General features: G+C 32.1%; 2 protein-coding genes across 4 annotated transcripts; one reads left to right on the forward strand and one right to left on the reverse strand.

The window, feature by feature from the left end:
• Positions 1-1,051: 1,051 nt before the first annotated feature.
• On the reverse strand, positions 1,052-6,817 carry LOC140970908 (F-box protein At5g39450). Of its 3 annotated transcripts, XR_012174211.1 has the most exons (3): positions 4,424-6,815; positions 3,195-3,396; positions 1,053-1,439 (listed from the first exon to the last, which is right to left on the reverse strand). XR_012174211.1 is itself a non-coding variant. In XM_073432888.1 (2 exons), the coding sequence occupies exons 1-2, from the start codon at positions 6,283-6,285 to the stop codon at positions 1,436-1,438; spliced, it is 1,866 nt and encodes a 621-aa protein (XP_073288989.1). In that variant the 5' UTR covers positions 6,286-6,817; the 3' UTR covers positions 1,052-1,435. The 3 variants fall into 3 exon arrangements, 2 of the variants coding, with proteins under 2 accessions (XP_073288989.1, XP_073288990.1); XM_073432888.1 differs by lacking the exon at positions 3,195-3,396 and having other exon boundaries at positions 1,052-1,439; positions 4,424-6,817; XM_073432889.1 differs by lacking the exons at positions 1,053-1,439; positions 3,195-3,396 and adding an exon at positions 3,404-3,976 and having other exon boundaries at positions 4,424-6,342.
• Positions 6,818-12,824: 6,007 nt separating this feature from the next.
• LOC140970909 (NAC transcription factor 32-like) lies at positions 12,825-14,656 on the forward strand. The gene is made up of 3 exons (XM_073432890.1): positions 12,825-13,168; positions 13,727-14,001; positions 14,086-14,656. The coding sequence occupies exons 1-3, from the start codon at positions 13,000-13,002 to the stop codon at positions 14,479-14,481; spliced, it is 840 nt and encodes a 279-aa protein (XP_073288991.1). The 5' UTR covers positions 12,825-12,999; the 3' UTR covers positions 14,482-14,656.
• The last annotated feature ends 2,322 nt before the right edge of the window (positions 14,657-16,978 follow it).

Consider the following 16,978-nt stretch of genomic DNA (forward strand, 5'->3'; position numbering starts at 1 on the left):
ATTATTTTATTATACACTTTATGATTTTTTTTAAAAAAATATTATCATATTGCTATTAGCTAGTGTATTAAATTGATTTTTTTATTAATATCAACACAAGAGTCAACACGAGATTATCTCATTAGTCAATTTTGTTAGACGTGTCTTCGACTCGACCCAATTCATAAAAAATATCACTTTTTATTCAAAAAATATTGATTTTCATGATAATTATTAATCGGATCAACATGTCTCACGAATAAAAATATGTGACCGTATCATAAAGAAATTACTCTAATATCTAATGAACACACATACTTTTATAAATATTTCACCTGTTGGCTTAACTTATTCAAGTGTGGATCGTATTGATATTTGATGAGTGAATTTAGTCAGAAATTTCGCCAAATATTTGCAACACTTCACGAGCCGAATAAAATTCAAATTATTGATACTTTAACACTAAGAATTTATAGGTAGTCACGACATTGGTGTAAACATAAGTTAATGAAATAATAATAAGAAACAAAATTGCATCTACATACAATTTGATTTTCAGAAAATAATAGATACGATGTTAAACTTTCATTTATTCAATCCAAAATTTTTATGAGAAAATTTGAACTCAGTAAATCCATTTCCATTTGTAAAATAGTAATATGTATAGTTGCAATATTAATTCTAAATTAGAAGAAAATATATGTTTGGTCCGTCGCTTGTATATATATATTTTAAAATTTAATCTTATTATCGATCAATTCAGTATCTTAGTCCATTAACTTTCATATTATTTTTTCAATTTTAATCTTTTTTCATTTGAGTGTTAACATGGCATACATGAGCAATTTTCAGTGACACACTCATTTTTCGATGTCATGTCAGTACTACGATGAAAAATGATTAAAATCGAAAAAAATACAAGTTATTGGTATGTCAATGCTACGATGAAAAAATGATTAAAATAAACTAATATATGAATAATGTTATTTAAAACATTAAAATCCACAAAGTATGATAATTTAACAAACTAATTTTTTATGAAACATATTAAGAAACGCAGAGCGAAAAATTCTTGTATTCTAGATCTGTTGCGAGAATAAGCTCATGCGTCCAACCGTTGTCAACTACCACTTGGAAGTTTTAGACACTTGATATGATAATTTGTTTACATGACGATGAACATAAGGTGCTTTGTAGTCGAACTCCATTCTGTAACTTAATTTCTTCTTAAATGCAATTCGGACATTGATCTCACCACAAGAAGAAAAACATTTTATGTATTTACCTCAATTTTCGCGAAGAGCCATTTTGTAACTCAAAAAATCATTTCCTATTACACATTCATTTCAAGCTATACTGCAGGAACACTATGTTCGAAGGACTGCTCGCCCGTCAACTCGTCTTAAGAGATAATCATGAATGAATTCCAGCTGCCACAACAATGTTCTTCATGGTGCTAGCTAGCTGCATTCACAAAGGTATGAACTTAGTAGAACTATGAGTAAAATTCTCGGGTGCATGAATAATCTTGAGGATAAGCACCAGAGTCGATCTTCATAGTTTCCAGACTGTAAGAGAAATATAAGGATACAAGAAAAACGATCGAGGCATTGTAATTTGTAGTTACATGAATAATATCCCTAGGCTGCTAGCAACGTGTTCTTTTACCCAATACAGTTCTCGGAGTTTATCACTTTCACACAAACTCAGAGTTGTCGTTATGAATTTCCAGCCAAGAATGTTAATAAGATGTGTCTGTGACCATTTACATGCACAACAAACCTATACGTAGCCCAGGGAAGATAACAGAAGAAAGCAAATCGATGAACATGTTGATATGAAGAAATTAATTGAGATTTGATCGAATGGTCCTTCTCTTGTGGATAAATATACTTCAAGTTCTACATTTCCAAACACAATCACAAATTTAAAATGCCGGAGTGATTCAATGTCTACTTCCAATGAACTACTCATAAATTTTAAAAAACTAGGAATGTACACATGTGCGATTCACGTAGGTGACTAATAATGAAAAATATAATTACGAGAATTAGATAATGTTTAAAGTCGTTTGAATAACATCATTTTATAAGTATTTATCAATCTAAATATATCAAAACACAATACATAAAAATACATGATGACAATAAATCATATGTATTCAATTATTTATATGATATTTTTCAATTAATACAGCTCTCTTAAATGATAAATCAGCAAAAATATTTTTCATTCAAATATCATTCAAAATAAAAAAAACAATAAAACTAAAATTAACAGAATAGTGAATTTTACCAAAATCAAAACTAAAATTTACTTAATTAGAGTACACATAGACAAACGTCAAATAAAATTATATTAATTTACTAAATTATCATAATAATGTTAAAATAAAATCATTAAATTTGTTATTAAGGTAAATATCACTTTTGCTTTTGCTAACTTTTAACACATTGCGGATTTTATTTAATTTCTATGTTTTTTTTAAGAATACATATTATAGATAATTAATTTTATATCAGAATCAATCATTTATAAATTAATATTGTTGATTAATAATTTGAGAGAAATAAAATTTTAACATAATATCACTCAAATAAATATATAGAGTAAAAAACATACATAAATAAAATAATATGTAATACTCAGTTAAAAAATTTTATATGTAAAATTGTAATATATAACAAATGATAATAAACTATCAATATAATTCATATTTATTATAAGGATTATATTGATTAAATTTTTTTTAAAGATTGTATCATAAATTTAGTTTAAAATTTAGAGAAAAAAAATAAGAATGTGTATTAATGTCCAAATATATCTAAAATTTACAATAAATCACAAAAATTGACTAAGAAACGTAAATAAATAATTTTTTTACATAAAATTTAGAAAATAAAAAATAATGTGAATTAATGTCCAAATCTATCTAAGATGGACAATGAATCACAAAAAAACCTTAAAAAGACATATTAATTTAATTTGCTAACTTAAATGAAAAAGAAAATGTAAAATAATAATTTTTTGGCATAAAATTTAAGAAATAAAGAAGAATGTGTATTAATGTTCAAATTCATTTAAGATGGACAATGAATTAAAAAAAACCCTTAAGATAACCTAATAATTTAATTGACCAACTTAAATGAACAAAGACATATAAGAAAATTCACAATTGAAGTGGTATATTTATATGTATGTTAGATAGATCAGACCTCTTGGATAGGAGAGACTTTCTTGGTTTGTAGCAGCAGGGAAAAAATAAAAATCGCATCATTTACGATGATAACGAGTAACGAAATTCCATGATTTTCGTTGTGCAAAACCCAATCTCTGAATAAAATGACATATTGAGCCAACATTGTACTGATGTCACGCTTCTATAAACACTGGCACATGATGTATCAATAGTTCTGCCTGTAAGAGAACATGGATTTAACCATCAGTGTCCACTTTAAACACAATGCGGAGCAGTGAGTAATTTGTGATGAACTCAAAAGGCTTATGAATGAATCCCACCGAAATCTATAATTTCTGGCAGTGGTTTCAACTTATGAGAAAGTTTACAGCAGCTCCCTAAACCACACACCTACAGTGTCGGATGTACACATGTTTTAGAGCAATTGTATAAAATGATAAACGAGCGTCAGCTTACGGGAATAGGGATGAAGGTCATATACTCCAGTCCAACCACTTGTTGGAGTTGCCTCTGTACAATTTTCATTTTGTGGAATATCAAAACTAGTCCAAATTTTAATTTGTACAGCTGAGAAAAGAAATATTACTATTCAGTTGTTGAAAAGTTGAATCTTTTAAACACGATTGTATTTATTTCTATGTTATTTTCTTCTTTTATACCTGATTCCATAAATTACCCGTCACATAAAGAACCCACTGAAGCTGTCACCTTACCATATTGTCAAACATAGCATTTGTTGCATGATCCAAGGATAAATCCATTGCGCTAAAGCTCTTTCTTTTCTTCTTTTCTCCTAGCCTATAATTGAAAGGAACTTATAGCTTCATCAAAATTATTCTATCAAATACTTGTATCCTAGCTTTCCCCTGTACGTGAAATATACTAGAGCACAAGAAGACAACCCCATCCTTTTGCTTTGCAATTGCGTTTTTTTCGTAATTATCGTGTTTCTATGTTTTACATTATTAGCCGGGGACAATCACAATATCAGATGAAAAATATATTTGAGATATAGCTACTAATATCTATCCAGGTTTCTCAAGCTTTATATTCACAAGCAAACGGAAAAAAAATTGTGTAGCATTCTTCAACATATAATTTATTCACATGAATTCCAAAAATATATACAAGTAACAAGAGGCACTCCTAGCAAGTTATCTTCATGGTGAACCCATCATTCTGAATTCTATATTATGCATATGCACGCAAATGACATTAGAAACATAGCCTCAGAGAAATGCACACCTTGGTAAAGTGAGTCCATTTGAGGAATTTGAGAATCCAGAAAACACATTTGAATATGTCTTGGTGAGATATGCAAAGTTGGAAACTGGTGACAATGGAGGTACCCTTTCACCTTTCCTCAAAAGTTCTGGCAAGTTGAGCCTCTTCAAGGTCAACACAGCCCTAGACTCTCTCCATATGAATCCGAGCAATCCATTTTGAAGTACAAAAAGAGAACCAGGTTTAGAACCAGGGTATCTGAATCCATACCCATTTGCTATACCTTCTCCCACAAAAGACTGCTTAACGTAAATAGGATTAGAGTCTCCATCGGTATCCCATGGGAAAGTATCCGTCGATGGCTGAGTAATGTTCACTATGAACATAGCTGACCCATTAGGATGCAAAACATAGGATGTACCTTCCAATATCTTTGTAGCAATTAGTAGTTGTTGCCCATCTGATTCTTCATAAGAGATTAAAATAAAGAATAGCGCCTTCCCGGGTTTGTCTTCAGACGGCCGCCCTGGTGGCCAACCGAAAGTCCCTCCCCACAAACCAGCAAATTCATGGCCGTCCATTGGAGCCCGTACTGGCAACTTATAGAGAGCAAATCGACTATCATGCATATTTGGCCATGCCCTATAAGAAGATAACTTCATTGTTGAAGCACGTAAACTTAGGCCTATGGAATCTCCTGATCGTAAAAATACATGAAGTGGTACATGCTTACTTTCAGAGCTAGAGATATTCTTTCTCTGAAATTCATGGTAACCATTTGTTGAGCTTGATTTCCCAAGTATCTGTTTGAGACCATTTTTCAGAAATCCAGAAAGTGTCTTACCTTTGGAGGAATGAGCCTGAGTCACATCTCCTGCCTGTAACATATGTAAACAATTTGAAGATTCGAGACTCTTTTTGACCTCGCTTGATCGTAACAGGGAAGGATTTGATCTCAATTCTGTGTAAGACTTCAGATCATGGAGTCCGCCACCACAATTATACATTTGCAAAAGTAACAATCTTCTTTCATGTAAAACTGTCAAATCCCGTTGCATTTCAACGTCATCATTTCTCCAGCAAGGAAATAACAGCACATTTGATGTGTCCGGAACATTTAGACGATCTTGGCCGGTAATGAAATCAAGCAGCCTTCTCCTATCACCGAATCCCAACCGGCTAAAAGGTACAACCATTCCTTTCTGCTCAACAATCCTGTGATGCTTAAAAATCTCACTATCTGATCTAGAAAACCTGCGTGATACCCCCTCATCTTCTCCATCGGCAAAGCTTTTACAATGAACTGGTTTGCCTTCATTCTTCAGATGCTGGGGCTCGACCTCAAGCAAGAGCACATTGCAAGTCCTATCAACCGATGTTAGCAAACCAGGATAAACATAATCTGCTCCTCTCTCCCTCCCATGTAAAAATAACGCAGGGTATCCCTCATAATTGCAAAGAATTTCAAATACAGGCGCCCATAGAAGAGGACCATCCTCGAGACCTAAAGGACCTACTTCTTGGGGGATTATCCGGCATCCAACAACTGATAAAAAACCAGGCATAACATATACTACATTACCAAGCTCAGGATTTTGGTGAACCCAAATGCCAACCAATGGCTGAATGTTCGCTAAAAACTGGCAAAGGGCCTTATAAGAGCGAACTCCTTTTCTCCACTCGATCAAGGTTTTACAAGAAACAACTTCCAATATATCACATTGGGCAAACCACACCTTGTCAGAGGCTACAATAACACGGAGGTCTCGACAGCTGAGACCGAGACTGCACACATCCCTCGAAGAGAGGGACCTCGTGATTATTTCAAATATATCATTAGGCAAAGACAAAAACAAGCTTGATCCACAGGGATAAGGCAACATAATAGAACTTGAACACTCCAAAGCAAAAAATTCGATCTTTGAACACAAATCTAAGCCTCTTTAGGCAAATCTGTTAAACCAAAAATTTTACATTCATATTGGAAAAGCAAGCAAACATAATCTACCTGGGTTTTAAATGGGCTTTCATCAGAACAAAGATTTAGATGGAATTCAAGTTGTTGAATCCAAGATATGCTTTGATTCACAAATACATGAAATAAGAAGACCAATTACACCCGTGAAACCAGAAATCGTCCACTAAAATAATAAATGAACATAATTTGTTCAGCCTTGCCAAGGTTAATCATATGATCTGTTGGTGAACAACAAAGATGAGAGGAAAAAAAATTTGAGATGGGGTCTGTTGGAATCTTAATGATTTTGGAATTGTTTCCTTTGTGGGGTTCACTGCTTCACCCGAGTCTTGAAAACATGACAAATTTACAGCCTACCAATGTGGAATTGAGCTTGAAAAGGTAGTCAATCTCTAAAAACTCCAAGTCCAAGAGAAGTTCATCATGGTGCCCACATGCCCACTTAACTCTGTTTCTGTTTTTATTTATCATTTTATTATATTTCGCTTTATCATATCTTTTATTTTTCAGCCAAAAAATAAATTATGGAGTTTTAAATCAGTGGTGGAGACATTTCTTGCGCAAATTGCAAAATGATCTAAAGGAAGGACAATTTTACAAGCAAAAGAAATGTTGGTGACCAAATGGTTACTTGTGGCATTATAAAACATATTAAAAAACTCATAGAACATAAACATTTAAAATTGTTACTGAATTATATTTGCTGATTTAATTACAGTATAATATTTCAAAAAAAAAAATCTTCAATTTACATTCATAAATTTATTCTTATTTAATTATAACACAAATTTTGTTTTTTTTCAAAACGAGTAACGTATGGGACAATTTATATTTGATTTAAAATGTTTTTATTTGTTTTTTTTAAATCTTACGAACCTTTATTGTAATGCCTTAAGTAAATATTACAACTATAAAATAATATTGATGGCATTTTTGTAAATAAGTTGAAAATATTCAATTTATTTTTATGACATTTTCGTAAATAAGTTGGAAAATAATGAATTAATTTTAAGGACAAAATGGTAATTAGTGACATATCTTGCTCATATGAAGTCCAAATGATTTGAGATTTGGATATAACGTAGAAAACTCAAAGATATAGAAGTTTCATGTTTTGAGTTTTGAAAAATTTGATTGTTTAACTAGTCCAAAGAGATATAGCGATGTTAAAATATTAAATATATTATATTATATTATTTTATTAATATAATATAATATAACTTATTTTAAAAAAAAAAGATAAATATGAATCTTCATTCGATTGGCATAACAGAAGAAAAAAAATAAGATTTTGATTTTCTTTTCGATCGTGTGACTTATCGGTTTATCCAATCGACGAACCGACTTCAGTTCTGAGATCGTTGACACGAGATCTTCGATTTGAGGTATAAATTTTTATAGTTTTGGTGATGTTTGAAATTCGTCGATTTTTGGAATAAATCCAATAAATTGTTAAATCGTACAGAAATTGAAGATTGTTGAATAGTGTATGATTTTAATGAAGTAGAGATGATTATAGTGATGTTGCTTTGAATTATTCCTAATTTATTATAATTAGGGATTTTAAATCGTTGAATTGAAATTGGTGAGTTGTTTGTTAGTTGTTATTAATTATGATTGTACATTCGGAGTCTATGAAGTATAGGCTACACGTTGATATAAAGTTTTCGTAATTTGACGGATGTTGTAAAATAGCCTATTATTTGAAGTTAATTTATTTGAGTGTATTTGATGGTAGTATTGTGCATTAAATACACCAGAATATTAAATTGTTAAAAGATAAGAATTTATAATCGAGTTTTATATTTTGTTGAATTAGTGTTATTGGGCTATTTGATGTTATATATTGAGACTGTTATGATTGTGTTGATACGGTGACAATGGTCTGATAATTGTTGTTGAATTATTTAGATACAACACAAGCCTCGGGATGAAAGAAGTAGCCAGATTTTATATATACTCGATTATCAGGTACGTGTTGACGTACGAGCATATGTTGTTATTGTTTAGTATTGATGAATACTATTGCGTTGAACGATGATAAATCACTGGTATTGGGTGATTTGATATTATATATGTTATTGTTTATTTTCGTTGATATTGTTGGTTGTCGTTTGTTGGGAGACGTTACGTTGATGTTGTTCGTTCGACGATATTGTTGTCGCCGGTGTTGGGGTGCGACGTATCGTCGATGTTATTCGTTCAACGATATTGCTGTCGCCGGAGTAGGTGTGCGACGTATCGTTGATGTTATTCGTTCGACGATATTGCTGTCGCCGGTGTTAGGGTGCGACGTATCGTCGATGTTGTTGTTGCAGTAGTATGGCACTGATGACGTTGATATCGTTGATGGTTTGATTGTCCAGAGACAGCAAAGGGAGTATTTCTGTTATCATTCCAGTTATATTTTATATTGTTGATAATATAACTGTTATGTATTACGATGATGATTGTTGTGTATGCTCACCCTTTGGGGGCTGTTTCTGTTGGACATGTTACAGGACTATGCTGTGAGACAGGATAGTGGTGAAGGACTAGGTGTGTCTAGTCAAACAGCCATGTAGTTGATAGCAGATAGAGACAATATAGTTTATTGTTTTACTTGAGTTGTATGTCTATTTATTATACTGTTTCTACTGTATTGACGTAGATAGTGTGGTGATTGCACTATTTTGTCGTATATGCATTATATTATTACGTCGTTGAAAAGAAAATTTTTATGCATATGACGTCACATGTTGTATGATTACGTGGCGAGGTTTGGGGCGCCACATTTATTTAGCTTGTATTAGATTTTTTTAAATCAAATTTGACACTTTTAGTACAAAACCAAAATTTTGAAAAAATAACAATAAATGTAAATTTAGGGGGGAAATAATTATACTGTCTAGATGAATTTTTTAATATGAAAATTTAACAGAATGAGTATATTAGACAACTTTATTTCACGGGCTTTTGTTTTGATGTTTTATGAAGTTGGGCTTTTTTAAAGTGATTTTTCTTCTTAAAATTTTAAGGCCCGTAACTCAACAATAGGTATATGTTTTTTGTAACTTTTTTTGAGAGAGAACAATTTTCATTAGCTCGTGTTGAATTGAATTCTTTGTTTTTAGCAACAAATTTTCCAAAGGTTTTTTTTTTAGAATGGTTTAAATATAAAGTTGAGACAATTATATTTGGATTTTAATGAATTTTCTCCTATGCACATGTTCTTTTATTTGTCAAGAGTTACGTTTTTCACGTAAATCGGATGAGCTGTGATTTGAGTTTTCTTGAATGACCAGAGAAGAGTATTGTTGCTTTCGTATGCGTATATTTCCACGCACTTGTTGAAAATTAGCATCTTTTATATATATATATTAGTTGAACGTAATAGAATACATATTACAAAGTCCCAATATTCCACGTATCAAGCCAGAGAACATCCTCCTACACGACAAATCACAGGTGAAGATATCAGATTTTGGGCTCTCGAAGCTGCTCGACCCAAAGGAATCTTGCTTCTTTACAACTCTGAGAGGAACTCGAGGGGCACATAGCACCGGAAGACAGATTAATTTGGCCATTTCAGACAAGACAGACGTGTACATTTATGGGACGGTACTGCTGGAAATAATCAGAGGGAAGAGAAATTCAATTCAATCGCGGTCTTTGATTTCATCAGGCAAGACGGGACATAGGCTGGTCTACTTTCCTCTATATGCATTGGAAATGCACATCGAAAGACGGTACCTGTTAAGATTGAGATTTTGACAAAGCTCAACCCAAAACTAGTTCAAATGAGAAGATTGTCCAAGTTCATATATACAATGAAGAACCAAACTCGAGGCCTTCGATGGCTCATGTGGTTGCCTAGGATAGAGTGTCTAAGCTTTCCGAGGAGATATGACCCCGATGAGCAGAATGAGTTAAGGTCACACAGACCACTGAATATTCCAAATCCTAACCTGTTGGTAAGGCGTCTCGAAAGTTGACCTATCATGTTGATTGCAACAAGTCTCAGGTCCTAGATAAATCAACTTGAATTTTAAAGTGTTTTTATATCAACTTTACATTCTGGGATCCAATAATTGCAAGTCTTTTAAGCAACATAGTATTGAAACATTGTAATAATTTGCTGCAGCTTATTTCACGATCATCACCAGGCTTGTTCTCCATAAATTCTATGCTACACGGGAGAACTTCTCCTGATATGTTGTCAACCATTTGATTGTGGGGGGCGCCTGCACGTAGAAAAGTTTTCCCGGTGTACATGGGATAGAAGAAGGCCCCTGCATACCATCTAAGAGACTTTCTGTAAACTGATATGATATTGGAAAGTGAAAGTAAAGATGATCCACACCGAGTACAAGTTAGTTTGAACTATAAGTGGTTCATTTGTCACAAAGATTTAACTGTAAATTGTATAAAATAGGGTATTCTAGTTAATAAAATTATTTTTTTATGTAACCATTTTTAGCTACAAATTTAAACATCATTAAATTTTTACCTCTTAATATTTCACATGGGTTTCAACTTCGAATTTAAAAATACTGCATTTTAATTAGTTTTTTTTTTTTCTATTTTTCGCACGAGAATTTTAGCAAATCTAGAAAAATTCGGTGTGGTTTTTATTTGTAGTCGAGAAGTATTAATACCACTCCTTCAATGTTTTTTTTCTCCTTATATAATGATTATTTTGGTTTGGTCGGTTATTAAAGCGTATATAAATCTGATTCAATTTGTTAATCTTTCAAGTGGGAAATAAAATTCTTTTGCATTCGTTTATTAAATTCAATGTTTGTGCAAAATAATTATAATTAAATTCAATTTTCGAACATCTTATAAGTTGGATTAATTTAATTTTATTCCTTAAATTTATTTAGTAAATTATGGAACAATTTAAGACAAAACATTTTGTCGAACATTAATGTGAACAGTCAATGTTGTTTTTCTTGTTTGGAGAAGATGAATTTTCTACTTTCAGTCTTGGTTCTACCCCCCATCTGTTTATCCACGTCTACAATTAAACACATTCATGAACACAAAAAATGTATGTATTTATTTAGTTTATATATATTTTGATAAATGAAATTTCATATATTTTATTACGGATGGATCTCGTTAATTTCCGCTAACATTGATGTATCATGTTATCTCTAACTCATAACTCCTAAAAAATGTTATTTTATCTGGACGAACTATTTTAATTGTCAACGAAATCACAAATATTACGTATAAGAATGGTTTAATTATGATTCTGGTTTGTTATATTGTTGTTTACTTTATTATTGATCTGATTAAATATATAGTTATTTCTTGGTTTATACATTAAAATTTAATGGGATTAGAATGACCTCTACTATGAAAGATAATTTAAATTAAACTGGTCGTTTTTAAGGGAGCTTAGAACGTAGGGATGTAAAGTCGAACAGTATCCAGCTCAAGCTCGACTCGGTCAAGGTAGATATAGGCTCGAGCTCGATTCAACCTTTTGTCATGAAACTCGAGCTCGAATCGTTTTAAAATTATTAAGCTCACAAATAGCTCAAAGTCGGCTTGTTTATCGTGTTTAACGAGTCTGGATCGAGATCGTCTCGCTAAGCAGACTCATTTTCGAGTTCGAATTCGGGCTCTTTGAGCATTCTTAGTCAAAATTTGAACTAAGATATTATAATTTAAGAGGTAGCTAGACCTTTCATTTGTAGCATTTCAAACATTTCTATTACACTCGAATTTCGATATAAGATAATATAAGTTATTTTTGTGCATGAAAACTCAACAAACTAGTTGATCTTGAGCCGAATATTATTAAGCTTGAGCTGAGCTTCGTTAAATTGTCAATAAGTTTAACAAGGTATCCGAGCAAATTTATGATCGGATCGAGATCCAAATAGCAAGCGTGGAGAAAGTTTCATTAAATTAACTTGCTCTTTTCACAAGAGTTCGGTGAGGGTGACCACACGTGAGATTTCCCATCCACGTGGAATCCTATGATTAGAGAGTCAACTTCTACTTCTGGTCTGCGGTCAACCGTATTAATTTCATCACAGATTCGGTGTTAATTTATTTATTTATTCATTAATTAAAACTAGTATCTTGGTATTAATACACAACCCAGAAAAAATGTAAAAATATAAAATTAATTAAAATAAAAATTATATATATTATTTAATTTTTTTAATAATAGTGTATTGATAAATTTATGATAATATATTTTTAAAAAATTAATGTTAAATAAATAAGGATAAATTTGTTATTAAAAAAATGATGGGTCATGACACGAAAGCTAGCAAATGATTCTTAAATTTAATAATATGATATAGGTAAATAATAATTATGAGACAACAAGAACTAGAAAAGTTAAAATGTTTGATCATTTAGTTATAATTATAGGTAGTAAATAAATAACATTAATTAATTAATTTTAATATTATAATGGAACAGATGCAATGCCCCACGGGCACCAAGACTAACAATAAGCTGCAGCGCCGCCCACCTCGAAAGCCAGCTGTTGTGTGAAGTTGGCTTATATATATACAACCAACGCGATGGTTCTTCTTTCTTTCCTTTCAAACAAATTGCGCGGAGCAAATGTGAAGAAAAATCTAAAATTTTTTTGAAGAATTCCCTAGTGTGAATGAAGGGTGGTGATCAGAAGTTGAATCTGCCGGCGGGATTCAGGTTCCATCCGACTGACGAGGAGCTGGTGGTGCATTACCTCTGCCGCAAGTGCTCTGGCCAACAAATTGCTGTTCCCATCATAGCGGAGATTGATCTGTATAAGTTCGATCCATGGGACCTTCCTGGTACCTATTTCTCTTGTTTTTCCCTTCGTTTCTTAGAGACTCGACTGTTTTTTCGAGTAATTCACGAAAATGTTGAATGGTTATCTTGAATGCTACATTTTTATTACTTGTTATCCAGATTGAGTCCAATGTGATTAATTTGATGTAAATTAAGATGGAATTCGAAAATTGATCTGTATTTGAAAGTTGGCGGTGATATGTTCATTTTCTTGCATCTCTGGTTAATGGGGAGTTAAATTTTGATACGACCAAAACCAACCAATAGAACCAAACTAGTTTGGTTATTGAGTTTTAGAAATATCAGGTAATTAAGTTCGGTTTTTTTAGTATTGTTCTTTAAAAATTATTGATGGAACTTGGAACAGAATTTTTTCCTGATGTTTGGTTTCTGTCATGGCTCGTATAGATTGCTTTTGTGTTCAATAATGCTCTTTTAATTTATTCAAGTTTTTAAAGTTTGGTTCGGTTGTTTTGGTAGTGTATCTTATTTTGCTAGCTACCCGTAAAATCTAACTAATATGTCGGAAAAGAATGCTTAAATTCAATGATTTATGTCAGGTATGGCACTGTATGGTGAAAAAGAATGGTACTTCTTTTCTCCAAGAGATCGAAAGTACCCGAACGGTTCAAGGCCCAACCGGACAGCCGGTTCCGGTTACTGGAAGGCAACTGGAGCTGATAAGCCGGTCGGGAAGCCTAAGACACTTGGGATAAAGAAGGCTTTGGTGTTTTATACCGGAAAAGCTCCAAAGGGTATCAAGACTAATTGGATTATGCATGAATATCGTCTAGCTAACGTGGACAGATCTGCTGGCAAGAAAAACAACTTGAGGGTATTATAGCTAACTCGTGCACCTTTAAGCTTGATCTGCAAACTTGATTTCATAATTATCTTGTGATGTGTGCACTTGATGCAGCTTGATGATTGGGTATTATGTCGAATATACAACAAAAGAGGAGTTCTTGAAAAGCATTACAAAATGGATCACATGGCAATGAATTTAGCTGACATTGAAGATCGGAAGCCAAAGATTGATGCAACAATTCATAACCAAATGCAGGCGCCTATGTCCTTGCCATTACAAAAGATGAACGAGTATTTACCTAAGGTTCAGACGTATTCGAGCAACTTAGAGCATGAGTCGTCACCGGAGTTTACGTGTGAGAAAGAGGTTCAAATCGTGCCTCAGTGGAGCGCGTTTCAAAATTCCGATGATTTACAACACATTTACTTGGGTGGTTTTCAAGATGGTGACCCTTTCGGCTTCCCAATGCAGTATAATAACCAATTCTCTATGCTTCAAGACATTTAAAGGCCCTCTCTAGCCATAGATCAAATAGGTTTATCCTTGCCAGAAAATATTATACAGTATAGGTTAAGTTACCTAAAACTATAAAAGGAGTAAAGGCAGGACACACAAATCTCCGTAACTATGCAATTGTGGGTGATATATATGTGTGTGCGGACACACAAATCTCCGTAACTATGCAATTGTGGGTGATATATATGTGTGTGCGCGCGCACGCATCGTGTGGCTAGAGTAATGATAAATTAATCTAACATTCTATTCCACATAAAATTAATAATATTAGAAAATTGGTGTCTATTTTATCCTAACACGACAATAACCTATTAAAGAACAATAAAATACAAAAGACCAAACAGATGTGTAAAGAATCTTGCTAATACATTGAAGCCAAGCTAGCTACTGAAAATAGGAAATCAACGCCGAAGTCCACTAGTGGTTTGCTCTCGTTTTAAGACTAAATATTAGGGAGTAAATAAATAAAATTATTATAATACAATTATTGAAATTATGGTTTTTTTTCCCAATCAATACATACCTAAAATGCGCCGCATGGCAGCAAGATGGCTTACCATAGCTCAAACATTAAAGAGTAGGTTCTTGTGAGACGATTTCACGAATATTTATCTGTGAGATGGGTCAACCCTACCAATATTTACAATAAAAAATAATACTCTTAGCATAAAAAGTAATATTTTTTCATGGATGACCAAGATAAGAGATCCGTATCACAAAATACGATCAGTAAGACCGTCTCAAACAAATTTTTGCCAACATTAAATATCTATTAGATTCTTTATGCAAGCCTCAAAACAATTGGCTTAAGACCATAGTAAAGAATCAAACATTAGCAAATGTAATTCTGGAAAAATTAGAAGATAATGATTATGATGATGCATGACACTAGAGATTAATTTAGAACGATGTTATTTTTTTTTCTTTTTTTGAGATAGAACAATGATATTTTTAATAAACATCACTATATAAAAATGAGATAAATAGATATAACTGCTAGAGAAAGTTAGGTATTTGTAACATCTATGCATCATTCAAGTCAATTAAAAGTTAAAATTTATAATGTTTATTTATCATTCAACTTACTTAATATGTTCTTAGTTATTCAAAGAATTATAATTAAGTAATATTTTAGATCTTCAAGGTGTAATGTTTTTAATTTAAGGAGCATATGTATCAATTAATTGATTTAATAGATAGAAAATATCAACATCATATACCTTAGCTCTACATATCTTTGAAACTAAATAATCGACGTAATTATAAGTATTACCAAACTAAGTTTACCTTTACAAGATCCCAAATAATTGGAGTTGAAGTCCTAATATATTATATTGTTATTAAGACGGTGCTACTAAGAAATCCTATAAAGAAAAGTAAAGCATTATCAAAAGTTAAAAGGCACAAGCAATGTTAATGTCACAAACCTCATAAATCTCATTGTGGCGAGTTCGACTTCGCGATTGTCTCTATAGAAAAGAGGCCCTTATTAGATTTTATTGAGTAAATATTTTGTAAGAATCGGATGATAATATATATAAAAATAAAACTTAAAAATTTATCAAGCATAAATAAAAAAAATAAAATATTTAATATATGTACACAATAAAAAAATTAAATATTTATTTTTCAAATAGATAAATTCTTGTTCTTTTTTTTTTCGTTTCATTATTTTACTCTTGATCATATGATGACTTTATTTATAGGAAATAACAGATCAATTTTCGATTGAAATTACTGAACCTGCAGCGTCCGCTTACACCTACAACGAACATTGTATGTGCTGAAAAAGCTGCAGCGGACACGTCTTTTTGTAGTGTTACTGCAAAACGCCAACACCCACACAATTTTTGAAATTAAATTTTTTTAAAATTAATAATACAAAAAACCCTAAGACAGTGCTACTAAGAAATCCTAATAAGAAAAGTAAAGCATTATCAAAAGTAAAAGACACAAGCCTAAAAAATCTCATGGGCGAGTCCGACTTCGCGATTGCCTCTATAAAAAAGAGGCCCTTGTTAGATTTTATTAAGTAATTATTTTGCAAGAGTGGGATGATATTTTAAATGTAAGGTAGTAATGAGACAACAATTTGGGAAAAATAATACTAAACAAACAAAAGATTTGAAACACCACATTACCTCATCATTCCATAGGAACCCACGCCTAGGAAGGTAATCACGAAACATAATGTAGATGCTGAAATAGGTAAAAGATATTGTCTAAGAGTCACATTACAAAAATTAAAAACTATTATAAACTTTAAAATATGAAAATGTTAGGTAGACATTAGGATAGACAAAAAGAACAACTTCCGATACTAAACCTTCATCTTCGGACAAATTACTTTTTAAGAGATTTAGCTTGTGTGGGTCGCGTCGTTACTAGTTTGATACCAATAGTGGCGTTTTTAGTGACAGCCAAAGTGTTTTGCATCTAGCTGGAAATCCAATGCAGGGCCGAAATGTAATGCCCGAGATTTTATTAC

Source organism: Primulina huaijiensis, chromosome 2 (assembly GCF_012295235.1).
Source record: "Primulina huaijiensis isolate GDHJ02 chromosome 2, ASM1229523v2, whole genome shotgun sequence".
Lineage (NCBI taxonomy): Eukaryota > Viridiplantae > Streptophyta > Magnoliopsida > Lamiales > Gesneriaceae > Primulina > Primulina huaijiensis.

Bases quoted from the DNA above. Each gene is read 5' to 3' on its own strand.
- LOC140970909 (XM_073432890.1), top strand. From the start codon at position 13,000: ATGAAGGGTGGTGATCAGAAGTTGAATCTGCCGGCGGGATTCAGGTTC. The intron at 13,169-13,726 runs GTACCTATTTCT...GATTTATGTCAG, and splicing joins CGATCCATGGGACCTTCCTG to GTATGGCACTGTATGGTGAA. The intron at 14,002-14,085 runs GTATTATAGCTA...CACTTGATGCAG, and splicing joins GCAAGAAAAACAACTTGAGG to CTTGATGATTGGGTATTATG.
- LOC140970908 (XM_073432889.1), bottom strand. From the start codon at position 6,285: ATGTTGCCTTATCCCTGTGGATCAAGCTTGTTTTTGTCTTTGCCTAAT. The intron at 3,977-4,423 runs GTGTGCATTTCT...TTTCAATTATAG, and splicing joins AATGGACTCACTTTACCAAG to GCTAGGAGAAAAGAAGAAAA.